At 35.1% G+C, this 21,370-nt stretch overlaps 1 protein-coding gene across 1 annotated transcript in view; it reads right to left on the bottom strand.

Moving 5' to 3' along the window:
• The window catches only part of ELP4 (elongator acetyltransferase complex subunit 4), a 151,004-nt gene that overhangs the window by 106,933 nt on the left and 22,701 nt on the right, over positions 1-21,370 (bottom strand). The window contains exons 4-5 of the mRNA XM_040608840.1: positions 13,258-13,389; positions 7,721-7,860 (exon numbers count right to left, since the gene is read on the bottom strand). Of these exons, the coding sequence (XP_040464774.1) occupies positions 7,721-7,860; positions 13,258-13,389 (272 nt within the window). The remainder of the gene's footprint in view (positions 1-7,720; positions 7,861-13,257; positions 13,390-21,370) is intronic.

Below are 21,370 nucleotides of genomic sequence, written 5' to 3' on the forward strand. Positions count from 1 at the left end.
AAAGCATTAGCAGAATTAAACAGTCCCAAAATTAAAACAAGCAAATAAAAGAGATCTCTAATTAATCCATCAGAAAAAGATTTGCAGCAAAGAAAGAATTAAAGCAAATAATGTGATGCATATAGATTTTTTTAAAACCTAAAAATAGCTGCTCTTCTACTTCTTGCTAAAGTATTAATGGTTTATTTGAATCTGAACCATGCTGTGTAAATAAATATTGTGGAAACAGTATTTCTAAAACCAAGTTGCATTACCCTTCTGGCAATGTTTGTCATAATATTTAAGGAAGGAAATAAGGTATTTCTTATTTTCTAATTTCTAGTCTTTTTTTTTTGGCTTTGTTACTAACCACCATTTAATTCTGATAATGAGTTTAAACAATTCCTTCTTTACTCTTTTTTTTTTTTTTTGTTTAGCAATTTAGTAATGGATAAAGCAGGAGCTGGCAAGAAGGTATCCTGGTTACAATGGAGCCTCTGACTTCTCTGTTGATAGTTTCTAAGCAGTTAAAAAAGGTTAAGTTATCAAGGGTATGACAAATAGCCTTGTTATGTATAAGGAGACCCCATTAGGGAAGACAGTCAAACCTGTTCTAAATTTATCAGTAAATCTAGACTCTAGATAAACGTGTTCTTTTTCAAAAAAAGTACAACTTGTGATAAAACTTACAAGTATTATTGAAAAATTAGTTCCCTTGTTTATCAAACTTTCTCTTCTGGTAATTGCAACTGAACAATAAGGATAGAAGTAGAGGAGTAAAAAGTAAACTTTTTCTGTGATGCACGGAGTTATCACAGAGGATATTTCTGTCTTCCTGTTAAGTACCAGCATTAGCAATGCAATGAAAAGGACACCAGAATATCCTAGCAACAGCAACAGGAAAACAGTGCTGTCAACTGCACAACCTCATTGACCTGGTCCTAGCATTAGGGCCAGGACATAACTGCCCTTCCCTAACATAAAAAATAATGAGATAAGGAGAAGGTTTATGCCTTCTTCTGGCACCGAACAGCTAGTCCCATTTACTGCTTCCTTTAGAACAGATATCCCAATCTGTTTTGAATTAATACTTATCATGGGGCAATGGACTTCTATCTGTCTTGAGTGGTTATCCAAAAGGGGACCCTGTAACCTAATTTAGCCATCAGGTACCAGAACTACAGGAAGAAAAGCAAACACAGTACTCCTCATCTCCCCCCCTCAAAAAGCAGATACACATCCATGCATACAAAACCACAGGAAAGATAAGAAAGATTGATCCAAACTTTAAAGGTGAACAAATCATGCACATAACCTCCAAATCTGATCTTTAATTGCAAAATAAAAGGCCACTCAATAACTTAGTTCTGCCTAATCAGTCGAAGAATCTCCTTTCTTTGCAAGTCCATAAAGAAGCCAAGTGCTTGTATGGATAGGAAGAGCGACATGTGTATAGACATACATGATTTCTAAAAATGACCAAGAGTTTCTGGCCCAAATGAAGCCTTTATATCTCTGATCCCACAAGGAAAGCACTTTAATTACCTTGCAATAGACATTAGCTACAATTATGGAGACAGTTCACTCACTGAAGAACAGTTTAAATAAAATATGTTCCTTAATGTGACGCTAGAGAATTAGGAGCACCAAGATGATTTGGTGAGGGGTCTACAGAACAAACCTTATGAGGAGCAGCTGCGGGAACTGGGGTTATTTAGCCTGGAGAAAAGGAGGCTGCGGAGAGACCTTAACACTTTCTACAACTACCTGAACGAAGGCTGTAGCAAACTGGGTGTTGGTCTCTTTTCCCAAGTAACAAGTGATAGGTCAAGAGGAAATGGCCCTAAGTTGCATCAGGGGAGGTTTAGATTGGATATTAGGAAAAATTTGTTGACCAAAACGTTGTCAAGCACAGGAACAGGCTGCCCAGGGAAGTGGTTGAGTCACCATCCCTGGAGGTTTTTAAAAGCCATGTAGATGTGGCACACAGGGACAGGGTTTAGTGGTGGACTTGGCAGTGCCAGGTTAACAGCTCGACCTAATGATCTTAAAGGTCCTTCCCAACCTAAACAATTCTATGAGTTGGTTCTTTTTACAAATATATGGCTCTTATGACACAAAACATTATGAGAAAGGACCTTGCTTATTAAAAGAAGCAGCACTGGTTTTCCAACAATTGTAAAATATATGCTCGCTATACTCACTGATCCTGTTAGAGGCATATTAGCTATACAGGAAAACGTGGTACATTACTTGTCTTGTATATTTTCTGCTTTAACTGCATGATCTGTTTTTTGCTGTTACATCCCTGAGTGGTGAAAGGAAAGGAGTGCAAAGGATAGTTTTGTTGCTCACCCCTTCCGAAAGAAGGGTGGGGGAAGAAAACAGTTCCAAATGTCAAGGAGGAAAAATGAAACCTAAGACCTCCAAAGCTAGTCACCCACTACTTGAAAAAGAAAGGGAAAAGTAAGTCTAGTCAACAAGGTGAATGCTAGGTGCATCTAACAAGTTAGAGATTAAGTACATTCTTTGAGGAACATTGATTACATACAAAAGTAGCAGGTCTCTATCAGGAAAACCCAAAAAGGACAATAATGAGGGAATGCCTTATTCATATCAGCACTATGATAATTTAATCAAAAAAGTGCAATAAAACATATATATATATATATATATATTGAGCATCTAAAATCTTTTTTTACAATTACCAGCTCATCATGGCAGAATATATAGCTTATGACCTCAATGTGGAATGTGTATGTTGGGTTAGATACACTTCCCACAATGACTACATAATTTAAGGTGCCTCTTCAATGGCTGTAGTTACAGGACGATAACAATTTATTTCAGCCTGAACTTAAACCATGCTGTGCTCTGCTGCATTACAAATATTTAGAATGGCTCACATTAGCTAAAATAAGGTGGAAACATTTTGAGAAGATGGAAGAGTTTTTCTTTTTTTGTCCCTGTAATTCCTAAATTTTTGCAACTTCTAATACAATAAAGAGGTATCATCAATCAACAATACCATTTACCTACAGAAAATTATATATTAGGCAAAACTATCAGTTTCCACTTCTTCCTCAACCTCTGCATGAGTGACAAAAGCAAAACATTCTTAGATTAAAAAAAAAAAAAGGCAAAACCATCACTAATTTTAATCTGCACTCCTACATGATTTAACAGAAAATTTCATTTAGCAGTATCTATACTGATACATAACTTGCAAAGTATACCCTTTAGAAAGTAATGAAATCTTTCACAAACATCCCATAATACATAGCCTATTAATGTAAATTATTTCAATAACAAACTATCCCCTTTCTTTAAAGTGCCTCCTTATTTTTGAAGGATTTGTCAGCTTTCAGTGTTAACACATTTTCTGTCAATCTTCTTTTGAGAAATTACATTGAAAAATCATACTCTTAGATATTTTCTGAATTTCAAGTCATATTTGTAACATTTTTCTTAGTTCCTTCCAGGCTATCAGTACTTTTTTTGAGGTACTGTCTACCTAATAGATTATAGAGATTTCACAGTGCTATAGAGGTAACTGGCATTACACAACCAGGTGGTTTTCTGGCTATGCACCTCAGACTGCAGTCTGAGAACCTTACACCTAAGAAATTACATCCTCAAAGTGGAGACTTGTAAAGTTGCCATGTCCATGCTCCTAGTTCACTGTAACAGCAAAAGAGGTTAGCTCAGGCTCTCAGTGGGACCTTCAGGCAATCAAAGATGAGAACTAATACAAATTGTTGACTTCTATTGGAAGGGTTAACTGTAACTATCATATTATTTTCTTTCAAATCATTGTCTAGTTAATCAAGAGAACATAAATTTTTACTATTCTATTTACTTCTATTGAGGTTAGCTTAGAAGCCAGAAGCATTGTATTGATTTTCCAAACAGTAATGTCAACAAAATAATAACCTTTCCCTCTCCTTTTTATAAACTTTATTTAATGACATCATCCTGACAGCATTGTGAGCTCGTTTTAATTCCTTGAGAAAGGAATGCTTCATTCAGAGTTTAATCACAATATTTGTAAAATATACAGTACAAGCCCATTGGGTTTCTGTAAACTTATACATGTTTTGGGAGCAGCGAAATAATTGGTAACGTTCATACTTAGTATTGTACTTAATACACTAAGACTAATGTGTATTAAAAGAATCATAGAAGATTGGGATGAAAAGGACCTCAGGAGGTCTGACAGATATTTACCTAACTCGCCCTTAGAAATTTTCAGTGATGGAGATTCTACAACACTCCCAACTTGTGTCTGCAAGGAAACTTCTTCCCATGCTAATCATTAGAAAAAATACCTCATTTCCAGCCCATATTTCTACTGCTGCAGTTTACTGTAGCCCGTTACTGCTTGTCCTACCTTCAGCACACATCAGTTACCACCCTCTGCATGTCAATTTTTAATGTGCTTCAAGACTTTCCTTAGATATGTCCAAGAACTTCCACTCTTCCCTCACAGGCCACAGATCCCGGTTCTCGATGCATACCCATTTTCACAACCTTCTTTAGCTGATCCAGAGTTCTCTTGAACGATTCCATCACAAACGGGGCAGCCTTGTTATGGCTGAGCAGAACAGAAATACTTTGCTGCACATCTTTCACATTAAGCTCCACGCTTTTCAAATTATGCTGTTTGGTAGCATTAATCACTCAACACTGCTAATATATGCTATGTTGAAGACACTTTATAACTTCAGATCTTCTTCTGGAGACCTGCTACACTATTTTATTTGTTCAATTAATTATTCCTACTAGTATGATATTTGACATGTCTTCACTCAATTCCATACAGTTTATTCCAGATCACTGACCTAAATCTTCTTAAATTCTACTTCTATTATCTAATCTGCATGCAATTATTCCTTAGTCTTTTTTCCAAATTTGACATTACGACTGCAAGAAAGATACCCATTACTCAGGATACATATCAAGCCAAATTAGTACTAGATTATTACCAGACCCAACACTGGGATAAAGCCTGGTACTTCACTCAGGTTCAACTGTGACTCAGTGACAGCTTATTTAGAAGATAAGGATTTAACAATCAACATGACAAAAAGAAAGCCGTCAAACCAGGCTGTGTTCCTCCTTTGACATTATAACAGACTTTATCAATGGAGAGTATCTCCTGTTTCATTTTAGAGCTTTTTGACTTTATCCCAGTTGAATACCCATAAGCAAACAAAGGAAACATACTGGGTGAAACCACCCTAGAAGCTTAAAAATAGATTATATTATTTTTTCTGGTAATTTTTGGAGCACGCATGTTATCCCACAGATGTCTTCACCTTCTCCTCTCCTTAAAGATAGGGATTTCTTTGGCCTTTTTGACTTTGTGGAACTCTGACAATTCTATATGTTTTACTGATGGACTTCATTAGGTCCCAGTTTGAAAACATTTATGTATTTTCTAACCTTGTCTTGCTTTATGCAAATTGGGTGGTCCAATTTGCTGATACTAACTGTGCTAGGTGCACATCAGTTTGGGGATTGGGGTAATGGGAGGAAGAGCTTTTCTCCACTTCCATAATTTTTTAAGAACTCCAACTATACAATATTGATGAAGAGAAGTTGAAATTCCAGTTCACTTTATTTTTTAAATGTGTGTCAAAATTGAATGACTGTAATTATGGGAATCTTAAATCCTCCATTTCTCTACAGTTAAATTTTATTTCAGAGGCTGTAATCCTGAAAAATTCTTCCCATCTTGTCTTAACCTTGACCTGCTGCAGCAACCTTTTTAACAGAGGGAATCCAAAACCAGTGGTGCTTGTGGTCAGGAAAGTCAATAATCAAAGTTAGAAGATGAATGATCTACTGTAAATGAAGAAAGAGATATAGCCCACTCTTCACAGTTCCCACAGATTTCTGCCTGAGAGTTCACTATTCCCAATGTGTTCTTTATTCCTCCCTGTCCCTTATCACTTTGCATTGTGTCTAAGAAAACTATATTTAGAATGGTGGTTGTCTGTTACTTTGGTGCCAGCCTTTACTCCCAACACCACAATTCTTTAATTTCCTCAGGAGAGGCCTCTTGAAAGAGACCCATGTGGGTGCAGGGAGAAGAAAGGAAGATAAACCTTCCAAAATCCATCTTTATTTGATCATGTTTCTCACTTCAGCACTCTGTGTTCTACCAATTTGCCAAGCAAATTAACTAAATCTAATCTTTCCATTAGATTAAAACTAAAAATAAGAATAGAATTCATATGGTAAGAATGATGAAGTTTTGTCAGGATAGCACACAAGGAAAATATCAGAGTTAAGTAAGGCTTATAAAATCAAATGCGTAAAAGTTAAAGTCCTCTTACTATACTATACATATGAGTTAATTTTATTTTAATGTAAAATGGAGAAATACTTTACAGCCATAGAGTTAGTGGAATTAAGCACACTCATGAGACATTCTAGTTACTAGAGAAAAGAGAAAGGGAGTCAAATTGCTCAATAACAATATGAGCACTTGCTACTTATCTGTCAGATACTGTTGTGTCTATCTTCTATGGTCCTGCTACTAAACAATAACAACAACAATAATAATACTTCATAATATATAAAGTTGGTTCAAATATTTACTATAGAAAGGATAAAATATGAGTTCTTTGCTTTCTCCTAAAAATGTATTTTTTTTTTACATCACAAGAATTTACAAATCAGACACATTTGATCATGTAACACAGAAACAAATTACAAAGAGACTTGGCTTTTGCTTTTCCACAACTCCAAGAAAGGTGCTTCATACTGTGCTTCTTTCATAAAACTCAGGTTTTATCTTTGAGCGTACTGTAATGAAAATTAATCACAATAAAGTATAAAAATGTCTCCAAAAAAGATACAACGGATGTGCGTGCTACAGGCTATATGAGTCTTTGCTACTGTCACTCATTTTCTCTTGGTCTTCCGTAATTCCTTACTGATAAGACATAAACTACAAGAAGTTACTCATTTAGAGAAGTTTACGATTTTCTTTGGAATTAAGGGTGTTGTGCAAGACGTAATTAGTTATTGTAATTCTATTCACAGTATTTAGTATGTTCCTTAGGTGAAGCTGTAGGATGTAAGAAGTAAAAGTCACATAGAACTAATGTGATTTTTCCCCACTATTTTGTGAAGTTTCTCCACTGCCTTACGTATGTGACTCAGCACAGTTCCCTCTTTGCCTTTACAGTTTTTAACTTGATAGGGAGGGGTGGTAACGACTTCTTCCATCACAACTATGTTCTTCTACATTCTAAGCTATGTAGGTCAAGGATGGCTTGTTGTCTTAGCCCTAAAACCGTATGGATATCCCCCTCAGACCGATAGCCACCCGACAGACACATCTCTAAAAGCTGATGGGGCACAGTGATCAGGGAGTAGTTCAGAGACAGACAATAATAGTTCTCCCCAGTCCCCACACTCAGCTGTCAGCAGCACTGGACTGAACACGCAGCTGTGTCCTAGGCTGCCCCAGTAATGTCTGCCTTAATTGTCCTGCCAACTTTCTCCCTCCCACAGTGGAGGAGTCAGTATATTGAGCTGTTTCCGTGCCACAGTAGCTTTGCTGCCAGTCATGGCATGTAGCACTGACTCGAGAGCCACAGCTGAACTACTTGCGAGCCATGTGTGGCTACAAGATTTTTCACAGCAAGTGTGAAGCAAAAAAATCCTTTACACTAATATGCAGACAAAATCTGAACACATAACAAAAGCATGTGGTATTACAACTTACCACGTTTTCATTTTAGGCTGTGAAGATAATTCTTCAGGAAGGTAAAAACTGTGCCATTTTATGGACTGAAACAGTTCTGGAGACATTGTTTTAGAAACGTCATAATAATGGCCAAACTTTGTAGATGTTGTTGGGCTGGCCTGTGGAAACAACAATAGTGATTACAATAATTATTAAATTATTATCTGTCAGAAGAAAATCATTAACTAGAAATACACTTGAAAGAAACTTCCGGTTTTTTTTTCTCATTCAGTTTAAGCATAAACTTCAAGCATATACTATTAAGTTTTGGCTCCTTTGTTGACATTCTATAATGTGAATTTTTCACACAGAATTCAACCTTCACTGTTCCAAGTTGCATCACCAAAGTGCAGTCAGATACTTAAAGAAATGTATTTTTGCACGTTCTAGACCTATGATTACAAATTTCAAAAGACCAGATATATGAAATGTGCAGACCATGATGTGTTCCACCTATCTGACTTTTCAGTATCTGGGAGTTATATGGTGCTACAAAAACATTTTGAGCTGACTTTGAAATGTTTCACTTTTTTAATTTATGATCAGTAAGAAAAAATACCATTGCCTTCATATATCTAATTTTAACAGAAAACTGTACAAGAGAGGAAATAGTTAAAAACTACATTTAATTTTTTGAATTTGGAATAAATAGCAGGTTAAGCATTACATAGACCTTACACACAATAACCATGGTTTACTACAATGAAGATACTTTTTATCAGCTCTCAATTTTGGGTATATAGAACATCATAAACCCCCAAATTTAACATCTTTACTGCCCTTCCCATTAAAAGAAAAAAGGTACCCTGGAAAGAACAGTCAAGGAGAGTAAACCTCAGAGGCAAGTTATTTTCTTCCAGAGAAGGAAAACACCTGGCACAAATGCAAATCACTGTGTAGTATTTCTTAATGTACACAATGTAAAGGAGTAACAGATTACCAAAGCAATATTAAAATTGATCTTTAGGTTATGGCACAAACATCGCTGTGCTCCTGACCAGAATATTTCTCATCAATGGTTCTAATTCTTTTGAGAAAAAGAAAGGTCATTTTGAATAACTAAGTTTCATAATACAAGTATCAATCAAACCCACAATATTTCTAACTGGTATGATGCCTCGACCAAAAAAGGTGCTGGATCCTAGACTTTTAACAGCAGCTTTGCAGGTCAAAAGAAAGACCATATATTGGTTTATTTTGAGGACAACTGCTCTAAGCCTGGACTGCATCTGAAGTGTGCACTGTACAATGCAGGCATGTGCAAAAATAAAGTCATTTTTCTATTTCCCAACTCCTAAGACTTACTGCTAAGCTGAATCCCTCATAACAGTCAAGAGCCACCTCCCATATTAAATGATAAAGTATTAAAATAAAATTAAATTTCTCAAAAGTTGTGAAGGAGAATAGGTGAGACAGAAAAGGTAAGCACTGAAAGTAAGGGAGATGTTGAAGACATATTTACACTGAAGAACAGAATGCCTTTTAAAGGTTGTTCTGAAGAGAAGTTTGGATTGGTAGGTAAAATGAAATGCTATTTTGTTTGTACTTAAGAGTGTGGAATTACTTTTGAAAAGTGACCAGAAATACCCTCAATGCCTTGAAATGTTTCTCAATAGGTTCTATAACAACTTAGAATATTCTGTAAAAGGATTTTTCTTTTAAGCTGGCCAATATATACGTTTTCTCTACTATCTGAAAGTTGAGCAGACTTGTGTGTATATGCAATGAACATTCTCTGGAATAACTGCTCCAAATTCAACATTTGCTCTCACTGTATACAGGAATGATGTCAGGTATACTGAATTATTACAGTAATGGGATCCCAATAATTTTTGTGTGTTGAGCAACAAATGATTTAGTTCCAACTCCAACTGTTACAGAAAGCTTGTGGTTTTCATAAATCTTGGTCTTGCTAATAAAATAAGTACTGTAACAGTAAAATGAACGAATACAGACAATAACAGACACAGCCATGTATTTATAGTTAGCTTTCCAAAATCAGTCATGCTATGTATTTGCACAACTTTACCTCATGCTTCAGCTTACCAAAAATATATTAAACTGTTAATATTATTAAAATAATTTGATTTAGAGCACATATTTTGAAATGATTTGATTAATGGATGTCAGGCCCTGTCAGTTATCAAGAGAATATAAATAGTAACAATTATACAATATCTTTCCTACAAAAAGAACAAAATAACCAAACTAAACCCAAACTTTTCATTAAAACAAATATTTTTAATGAAAAAAAGCCCCCAAAATTGCTCATGTACATCTAGCCATAAGATGCAGATCAGTTTTACTCAAAAAAAGACAGCCACATTCTGTAAGTCAGTGTTCCATTTTACTATCAGTGCCTGATTGTTAAAGAAGGAATTCCAACAAAACATAACAATCTGTCAAAATCTGAATATTTTTAATGTAAAATGTAACTTAATTTAAAACGAGGATTCTGAAAGCAATTTAAACAGGAGCTGTTCTTTGGCCTATAATCTATTCTTTATCCGGATTACAGATCAGAATGTTTTTACTGCAATCTCTGCCAGAGCTCATCTTTTTATTGTGTACTTCCAAGCCCCCTTAATGTTTTAGAAAGGCCTTGACTAACTGAACTTTGATCTGATGTCTTCATTGAGAAAAGCTCCAGGTTGCCCATTTCAGATGCAAATCCTTACTGAGGCCCAATAGAGTTTAGTAAAGACAGCAAAAAAGAAGAAACAAGAAGTTTCCAGGATCCTCTTTGAGAATCCTGAGGCACATTGGTGTCCTTAATCCACCCTGCTGCATGGATTAAGGTAGGTGATAACCTCTCTTGATTCAAAAGAATAAGCACAGTGCCTACAAACTGGGTGGAGACTAGGATTTGGCTATAATAAAACACCATGCAATAAAAGCTCGGTCTATGTCAGAAGCCTATGAATAGGCCTCAATGTACTGCATTCCCAGGCTTAGCAGGGAAGCTTGCAAAAAGCCTACCTGAATCAAGTAAGCATGAATAATCTGCCTTAGCAGAATGACCATGGAGAGTGCGGAGCAGAGACTTTCCATTCCTCTTAAGTTTGATCTGATAAATTTATCACTGGATTGAAGGCTCAAGCCTGTTCTTTCCTGGATTCCTATTTTGCACAAGGAGAAATACACTGAATTGTCAGTGACCAGAGCATGCTTTTATGCTACCGTCTGCTGTTAATGTTTCTAATTGCAATACTAATGTGCTAGAAATCTCAGATTTAGGATGAATCAAGGCAGAAAATTGATTTCATGCTGTGACAGTTTATATATTGCCCCAAGAACATAAGCAGTTCATTAAAAAAAAAAAAAAAAAAAAGAAAAAGAAAGAAAAGAAAAGAAAAACCCACACTGTCTTGCATTGCAAAATAGGCTATCCATATACTCAAAAGTTTACATTAAATTAACCTCTGATACAGATGAAAGTAACAAACTGGCAAAGGTGCATCAAGCACATGACCTGTTACTCTGAGACATTTCTTATAAATCCATGTTTTTCTGATGTACAAGTTATATGCAATATGTAAAGAGAAGCTGTGATAGTTATGAAAAGTACTAATATAAATACCATGCATAAGAACATAAGTGAGTTACCTTGCTAGTCCGTATGAGGTCTAATAAATGGGAAGGGAATATGTGAACTATGAATGAAAATCTTTTATTACTTAGAAAACTAAACTAAGCATCAAAAATACCATAGGCAGCTTTTACTCAGCATTCTTACTTCATGTATAGCCAGATACTGGATGGAAAAGTTTTCTGCTAACATTTTTAGAGTTCTAGTTAAAAGCAAAGCTATTTTTTCTCTTTCATACTTGAAACTATTTTACAGCAGTTTCTGAAAATGTACTAGTTTATTAGTTCAATCAGTTTGGAAAATGCACCTTGAAATTTGATTCAACATTATTTTTTTTTAGCCAAAAGAAAACTTACAGAATAAATCACAACCAAGTTGTGAATTAAATGATAGTACTATGTGCATTAAACATCCAGAGTGCTGCAAGGCAACATCAGATTTTTCCTCAATGGAGTATATTCACCAATCAAATTAACTTAGCACAGCACCAAAATTTTATAATTGCATTATAAAATACTGAGTAATATCAATTTCAAAACTGTTTTTCACTAAGTAGAATATCCTGAGGAATTTTAAGGGATAGCCTAAGAATTAGACTTTTATTTGCAAGTTTTATTTCTTGAAATAAATTTAACATCAACATAAAAACTGTTGTACCTCAACTATTCAGAATGATCAGCATCCAATTCAGAAAGTGACAATGATAACAAGGGAAACAGTCCACAAAAGATTGACCACTTTATTCTATCTTGCATAATCAAGGACAAGTACATTATGTATTGCAGAGAAATACTGTATTAGTGGAAGAAGTGATTACTTCTGTGAAGTTACAGAAGATGAGTGCACACCTAACTGTATTATTTATGTTTTCCTATTTTCTTAGAACATCAGAACACTGTTTGTTAACAACATGCAATTGTTTCCATATCAATGTATGAAGAATTCTGCTAGATTTTAAAACAGACAAATTATTTTGGGGATGGTTCAGAGTGGCACAGCAAGCTCCACAATAATTTGATTATTGTGGATTATATGATTACCCTGGAGGCTGTTTGATTTGGCATGTCACCATATATAAGTCTTTTCTGATACAACTATATAGCCATGTCTGTGCAATTTCACAGAAAACCAAACATGCCAGGCCTTGTAAGATCATTTTGTCACATTCCAATTATGTTTTTTAAGAATATGACTGAACTTACTAGGCAGTTATGACTAAATCTAAAACAGAATTTATAAATGTAGGCTAAAATGTATAGACAAGTTTTTTGTTCTCGATAGTAAAAAAATACTCTGATTTTATTAAAGGTTGATTGTGCTACTGGATTAAATAAGGAAGTCACCAGCCACAGGAGATACGTTATTCACAAACAACTGTAAACTCTGAAAGACTGACCACTGGGCTTGTTTCTTCTATTCTCCCTGCACAGTGATTAGTTTCTAGTGACAGTGAAGTTGATATAATCTCAAGTGCTTACTTTAGTTGTTATGCACATGGATAAGCAGGTCAAGAGCTTGCATCGACACAGTACTTTCACTACAGAGAACTAGTAAGTACTGTTGATTAAACCTACTCAAGTAATCTGTGTACAACTAAATTCAGGCAAAGTTTGCAAGTGACCCACTTATTCACACTTTTGTAAAAAGCTGTTTCAATTTAATAATACTCATTGAAAAATCCCATGTAACTTTAATGGTTTTTACTTTTGAATTATTAATGTCTGTATTAAGTTTTCTAGTTCCTGCGAACTCTCAGAATCCCTTTCTCTCTGTATCTCTAATAATCAAAAATATAGTGGTGGACGATGATTTACCCTCAGGAGGCAATCCTGTTCAGTTCTCTTGTCTAGATTCTACTGGAAAGCATTTGCTCTGCAAATTCATTTTGATTACAAGAGGAAAAAAAAATGTATGAAATACTAATTACCTCCAATTTTGGTAAATTTTGGTAGCGCCAGGCTATTTTCATAGAATCCTGAAAATCTCCAGACTTATCAGCTGTTGTTTCTTCTCCCAATTCATTTTTGTGGGTGTCATCAAGCAAAGGGGCTGGAAGTTCCTACAGGTGGAGAGCAAATGAATGTCAGCCATCTACAGTACAAATGGCAGTTCAGATTTTTATCCCCACCCCGGGAAACAGTTAGCTAGTACAGTTATCTTAATATAAATGGATAGCTGTAAAATCTGTAGCAAAACTTGAATAAAACAACTGTTCTGAAAGACTGGCTCCTACTAATACTGTGTGAAAAAAACCATGTAATTATTATGGGAAAAATGAATTACACAAACATAAGAGAATGCAGAATGGAAATGTCACACTGTATGCTCTGCTTTACACAAACACTACATCTTGAGCAGCTCTGTATTCTTTTTTTTTTTTTTTTTTTTTTTTTTTAAGAAATCTTTCTTTAAAGGTTCATATCCTAAACTATTCTATTTCTCAGAACAGAGAAGTTCCCCACAAAGTGAATTCAAGCCTATTTTATAATTAGATCATTTTTCCTTGTTAGCTTCTGTAATTCTTTTGAAAGTATTTGCCAGACAACAGCCTACAGACACAGACTGAAAACAACTGTAACAGGATGGCTTGAATTTTCTCTTCTGCTAAACATTAGGCATGATATCTACTAATGATAGATACCTCATAAACACAAACAAGGGAGTAAAAGGAAGGGCAAATATTTAATCCTGGAATTTTTATAATTTTCTAATGCAAACATTTCTGGTTTAAAGAAAACAAAAAGCATTGCACACAGGTGGATTTAATTGTTCTGTGAGGACAGAACTGCAGCTTTGACTTAGACCTAGATTAAGAACAATGTTTTACTACAGTTGGACTCTATGATCTTAAAGGTCTTTTCCAGCCAAAATGATTCTATGATTATAAATTTTCTGCCTTCTACCTTTGTTGCACTGCTGACAAAGTAAACAGTACTGAGTGGCTATCAAGCACAGCATTCGAAATTTATGCACTGGGCTTCAACACCTCCTAGAAGAATGAAGTACAACCAAGTTTTCTGACCCAACTTTATAACCCATCTGTGTAAGCCGGAGGGCACAGGAACTCTTTATCTGCTTAAAAAAGATCAAGACTTATTTGAAAACTAAGTTTTTGTTAAGCTAACCCTCTTGAGAGAGAACAGAGAGGTGGTCTCCAGGATTAAAAATATACAGAACTAGCCAGGATCTCTGTTACAAGGTACTAAGTGTGAGGATGTGAAAAAAAAAATTTGAAAACTTCAGAAGAATCTCCTTTAGGTGTAGGATACGCATAAAAACAGTGAACATAGGCAGAGCTGATACTGACCACAAACATATAAATGACATTCACGCTTTATGTAGGCAGACATGGTACAGGCACACATAGAAGGAAGACAAAGAAAGTTTAAATAAATCCATTTTGTCTTTAGTATTACACTAATTCAGTATTAAGGAATATGGGAGAGAAAACCTTTATATAGTTCAATATGTAACCTTATGAACAACATGCGTTATTTTTGATTCTTTAGTGTGAATTAATGTAATATCTATAGTTTTTGACAAAATTGAGAACAAATGTTTCTACATTCAGAACAGTTGTTTCTGTCTCTCGTTCAGTGGTTGGTCAATACACCCTCCAAGGTAAAAGGTCATGGAAGCTATGAAAACTTTTATGTACTTACTTCAATCAAGTTGCAGACTAGAACAACCGTACCTATGTATTTCAGCAGCTAAGCAGAAGATGCAAGCCATACCTCTGAGCAAATTATTTTATTTACTTTCTTTTTGCAAATGAACTGCAAAAGCCTGGTAAAGTCTATTTATGAGAATGGTTATGTAAGAGTTAAATTTTCAGCTTGCTTAAAAGATACACCTGTATACAATAAACTCATATTGCTGCAGTTGCAAAAATTAAGCTTTTATGAGTAGGAAAGATTAATGAAGATTATAATTTTAAATTATTATTTACAGTATTCATTACATTTACAGGTTTATAAGATGTTATAGTAAAAAAAGAGATTTACTTTTGTCTAAGTTTCCTTATATCTACCCAGAAAGAAAGCAAGGAAACTTTCAAGGATTTCTGACAGGAGAAAATGAAAACAGAAGACTTTACTGAAAGGTTCTGAGAAAGCATAAATACAAACATGAGCTGACGAGCATGTCAGTGCATTTCACATATATGCAGATACAATTTATTTGCATTTACTTCTAAGATTTTTCTATCTTTACTTTTAAAAGGATTTTTCTAAAAAGAAGAATGTTCTTTTGAACTTCTAATTTTATAGCTCAGATATCCACATTAAAGAGTAAATAATCTTGGTTTCCAATTAAGGTGCTATTTTGAAGACAAATTACTGATCAGTTAAAACTATTATGCAGATTTAATTTCCCAATAAAGTTATTCATAGATTTAAGCTGGCTAATATGTAAAGGTTGTTCTTTTTCAGTGAAGAGCTGGTGATACATGATCATCTCAAAATATTGCTCAATTATAGTAATTAAATAAATAAAATCAATCTTCATTTTAAAAGTGAGTTCTGTAAAGGAATATTTTTGCAGGCCAAAACAACATTTCCAGATACCCCTTCTTTTCATTCACCAAGATCAACTGGCTCCCAGGTAGTACCTGCAACTTTTTGAGTGGTGGGGCACCTCTGTTTTTCTGAAAACAAGATGCCAGCCACAGTTTGGAAGAGATCATGAAATCCTGCCTAAGCATTTAATCAAACTCCCTGAGATGCTACCACTGACAGAACAAGTTGCTACCTCATCCTGCTGTAGTATCTGTCACTGGGCAGCTCTCATATCATCTGCAAAGCTGAAATCCAGGAAATGGCATATTTTACTATTCACCTTTACTCTAAGCAAACCTAGCACCAATATTTTATTAAAGTTATTTAATATTTTTCTCCTCTAGAATCACTGCATACCTGTCAGTTGTACTACTGGTTCATTGTTATTATGTAATAATTGGCAAATACAAATTTGAGACAGGGACATTTAGCTATATACATTTGCTTTCCTATAACCACACATAATGTATGGTTTACAAAGAGACTATTTTACACTAAAATAGAACAGAGGTCAAGACAATAAGGGGTGAAAGGTTCTTCAAGCATTACTCATAAAGTACAAGCTACTTCACTCATGGAACACTGAAAAAAAGTTCCTGCCTTGCAGTCAAGCACAGTACAAAACCTTCCTACTGGGCACTATGTGGAAGGGAGACACTACAAATAGTAGCTGTTGACACCCTAGAACAGGGTTCCTCAAACTACAGCCCATGAGCCAGATATGGCCCCCCAGGGTCCTCAATCTGGCCCCCGGTATTTACAGAACCCCCCTGCCCCCACCGGGGGTTGAGGGGGTAAACCAAGCAGCCGCAGATGACTGCCTGCCACTTCATCCACGCGCTGGCCCCCTGTTTAAAAAGTTTGAGGACCCCTGATCTAGAAGCTCAAGTCCAAAACAAGCAGAGACACACTACCAATGCAACAATTAGGCACTGTGGTACACCTTAACTGTTAACAGGAGTAAAGCAGATGAAGAGATCACGGAAAAATGGTTTCACCTGAAGCTGATAAAGATTTTGGCTGTCAGAGATGAAAATCTAAGTACTCATCTGCAATAGCCTTTTTTGCCAATATAGTTCAGTTTTCATATCTAACATAATAAAGAGGGTTTATTCTGACATAATAAAGAACTTCTAACATTGTAAAATGGTTGTCTAAGCATGACTAAAATCACACAAAGCAACATGAGAAGACCTGACACTCAGTACCATGGCAGTTAGCAGACGCATCAGCTTAGGTCTGGTGTAAGCTGTCTTGTCCCTTGCTGCCCCACAGAAGGAACCAGGAGCACTTGAAGAACTCTCATACAAAAAGCAACCCTTATTTCCTCAGCTGCTTTTCCATAATGCAGTTACATAGTAACTACCATGCTTAGCTGAATAATACGTTTCTTAGATGTTCTCGTCGCTATGCAAGATATGTGTTCACATGATGCAGCAAGATTAAGACATTTCTGGGGCTACTAGGTCTCACAGCCATTGAATTTTCTAACCCAACAAACACTGTGCTCTAAAGCAAACATAGCCTGAATCATAATCTTGCATGTGGTGGTTGTGAAATTTATGGCTTCTTAGTAGGCTTTGTACATAATTCAGCTGCAATCTGGAAAATGCAGTCTGCCTTTAGAGCTGACTGGTATTTTGAAGACCCATTGATTGAGCTCCTCTTGGTATATTAACTTGATAAATATATTCCAAGATGTTGTACTTAAGCACAAATAGGAAAAAGAATTCCAAACCTATTAATGGACTGAATATATTTGTAATTTGAACACATTTTAGAGAAAGATTAACGAACAGAACTAATAAAGCTCATTTACCTCCAGATTTGCATCCTAACTTTTTCACTATTATCCCAGCTTCTGTTTACCCTCATTTCTCTCCCATTTACACTAAATTGTAGGAAAGCAAGGCAGAACATGCAGTTGCTGATTGAAGGTACATCTATGGTGCCCAGAAACAAACATGCATGCCTTCATTAGCCTGGTAAAAGACTAAACAGAATACATAGGTAATTGTTAATGTTTTTCTTAGGATGTACTGATTCATGCATCCCAGTCCATAATTTTTTAAAATTTTGTAACTAAATCTTTATATAAGCACATTTGGAAAGGGAGAGAGCTTAAAACTGGTTAGTAGCCTTGAGACTTGGGAGAATTACAGACACAGAACACAGCTATATAAACCTGCTTTATGGGAAATCTTGAAAATCTTGAAATTGAAATTATTCAAACAGTTTAATCTTCAAATCCTCTTTTCATCTTCATGATAACCAGAACTGGAATAAAAGACTTTTCCCTCTTCTGACACTGCAAATTAAGTGCTATGCTTTGTTTCAAGGAAATAGCTCTTTCCAAACCTGACCATGGCCGACTGATAGAGAACATGTAACTGAGAAAAACTCCCCAGTTCTCATGACATGGGTATATTCTCAAAGATAAAGGCTGGCTGGTTGTATGTATACTTCACAGCTCTTCAATGTGATGAAAGGTTTCACTACTGTCCAAGGACTACAAAGTATTCATCAGTTCTCAGATTGTTCTTAAAAACAGAAGGAAAAATGAAAGAATTATGGAAAGGGTGAAGCAGACCAGCAGCCAAACTAGCCACAGAACAGAGGCTTCCTCTGGCACAGCTATACAAAAACTGAACTGAAAACTACACAGCAGAACACATACAGAGATCAGTGGAGGGCATGGTTTCTATGAGCAACATTTAAATATGGCTAAGCCTGGGCTTCTCCTCAAAATATGTGCATGTTGGAGATTCAAGAGCTTTAGCACAACACCCTTTTTCCCAGATACACTACAAACTGAGAAACAAAGACACTAGTTTCCAGCAGTCTTATTAAATCCTTATTTATGTTTGAGAACTGTGTTTCTCCATCACATGTAAAAAGCACTTAAATCCTGCAGAAATTATCAGAATTTAAAAAAGGATTTGGGATTTTGAGGCTATTTAGGATTAAATAAATTTATATTCTTAGAATCAAAATCAGAATTTCAGAATACAAGATTATTAAAATGTTTAAAAGTTACTTCCAAAATCTCATACAGAATTTTGAAATAAAAGTGTTATTTAAACTAAAGACTAAGAAAAGAGAGTTGATTTCTCAGCCCATAATATCTCTATTTAACCTCTTTCTGCTTAAAAATATCTCAGCTTCCATATCTTACAGCTTTGAAAAGGTTTGGGACTGACAATTTTGTGGCATCAGTGTGTCAGCTCCTTAGAACTGTTACATTCTCCCAGGCTAAAAAAAGACAAATCTCTCATAAGGTAAATAAAAAAACAAAGCATGTAGCAGTGCATTAGTTTAAATAAAAAAAAAAGAAAACAAGCATTTCTTGGGGTCAACTAAAATACAAGTCTTCGCTATGCAGCATGAATACAGAAAAAGGCAGACAAGTGCTAAAGTTACTAATTGCAGTTTGGTTGGGGCCTTTGTGTCTAGAGTGAGATGTAGTAGGGAGGAAAAAAGAAGGAAGCTTGTTGGTATGTTTTAAAATAAAAAAATCAGTTTTGGGAAAAAAATAATTCTAAAGTGCTAATACTAAATGACAGTGCAAGGAAAACAATTTTGTTTCCTATGAACTAAGCTTATGAAAGTTTTATTGCAAATATGAAATAATTTATTTCATTAACAAATCTTTTATCTTTGTAAGAAAATGGTGTACAACCTGTATCTGCTAGCAATCCAGGTCCTTCTGTGTCTGCTGCCACATTACTTTGCCTGCCTTGTTTTGGCAGATGCACGAAGCAAAATCAGATTCTAACAGTTTGACCTCTCTCACTTCTTATGTTCTCTAGGGGATAATAAAATCCAAGATACAATCCCACAGCAGTTAATGAAGCTTAACCTCACACCCTCTTAATTACCAATGCATTACACCAACTATAGGCATCATACTCCTCTCTAAGCTATTTTACAATGCTAAAGAAGTACTACTGTGCTATTATTTAGCAACATAATCCAAGCTGTATGTGAAATCCCTCTTATATAAAATCCTTTGATCCTTACGGGTTTCAATAACTGTGTAATTAATAGTACTTAAGAATTTAAAACATTATCTATTTATGTATCAATAAATAAGTTGTTCACACGGTTTTATGCAACTACTTTGCAATGTAGTATCATTACAGCTATGATTAAAGAAAAATGAAATAAAAAAATATTAAGGGGAGTACGATTCACTGTTGATCTCTAACTGCAACAATATTTAAATAGTTTAAACTCACATGTATTTAAGGCTTTTTTTCATTATGCTAATTTTTAGTATTTAAAGGATACCAGATGGTAAGTCAGGAAGGGTAAATATTTTCTTTTCAATAATGTATTATATAAATGTCAGTTTAAAGGGCCCTACTCCCAAAAGGGGGGAGGATTCTATTTTGCTTGTAAACACTTGTGAAGACAAGGTCTATTGTTAAAGAACACAAATGACTGGATACAGAATTTTTCTCCTCTCAGTGGCCCTTGTACAACAATTTATTTCAATCTCCAGGTAAGGCTGTTCTATGGAAATTTTTCTTTGACATACAAGAGGACCAAATGGATGTCAACCCAGGATAAACGAGAATTGTGTGAAGGAAAAAAGGAAGTAATATTCCTCTCTTTTATGAAATAAAAAAGGTTAATTGAAAGTACTCTAAGGGATATTTTTTGTTAATCCATGGCAATATATTCTCTGCTTATCACACACAGAAGTAAACTCTACAGTCAAGTCATAGAGCTCTCTGCTCTAACTTCCTTGCACTGTGGCTCCACTTGACAACACTGAAATCCAGGAAGGCATATGAGAAGACTGGGTATTTTTTTTGTTAATCTTTTTCTGAACCAGTTCATGAATGGTTAAGTTAGTAAAAGGTAAGTACAACAAAAAAAGAGAATGACATATCAAAAAAAGTAATGTGAAGAAACTAAATAAAACTGGGAATGCCCTTGTCCAAAATTCTGTAAACTCTGCTGCACTGTACAATGAAGTAGCCTAAACAGATTTAATAATGGCATTATTCATGAAGACCTTTAGAGATGAGCACTGTAAGCAACAGTTTACTAATTGAGCAAATAAATTCTACAAAGTTACCAACTAGATGTGTAAAACAGTTATTTGTGAAAACTGACACCTAAACACTTGGCTTTTTTAAGCTACTACTTTTATGATACATTTAACAGGCTAAGTAAGACCCAAGTTTAAAAACAAACCTAATTTCATAACTAAGACAATGAATGAAAATATCCTAAAAAACAGCCAAGGACTGGTAGATAGGAATCCTGAAGTTTAAGTGAAACATTTATTTCCTCTGGTTCTGGAAAATCTTTTTATTAGATTGGTTTGAACTTTTGACAAAGACTAAGCTTTACACTTTAGATGGTTCCCAGCGTGGGTACTGCTTAAAAGGATTTCATTCTTTTTAAACAGAAGTGATTAATTTTTTCCCAGCATCCTCTTTCACAACCATACAACGTCTCTGTCAAATTTAA

The sequence above is a fragment of the Falco naumanni genome, chromosome 10, assembly GCF_017639655.2.
Source record: "Falco naumanni isolate bFalNau1 chromosome 10, bFalNau1.pat, whole genome shotgun sequence".
NCBI classification, from domain to species: Eukaryota; Metazoa; Chordata; class Aves; order Falconiformes; family Falconidae; genus Falco; species Falco naumanni.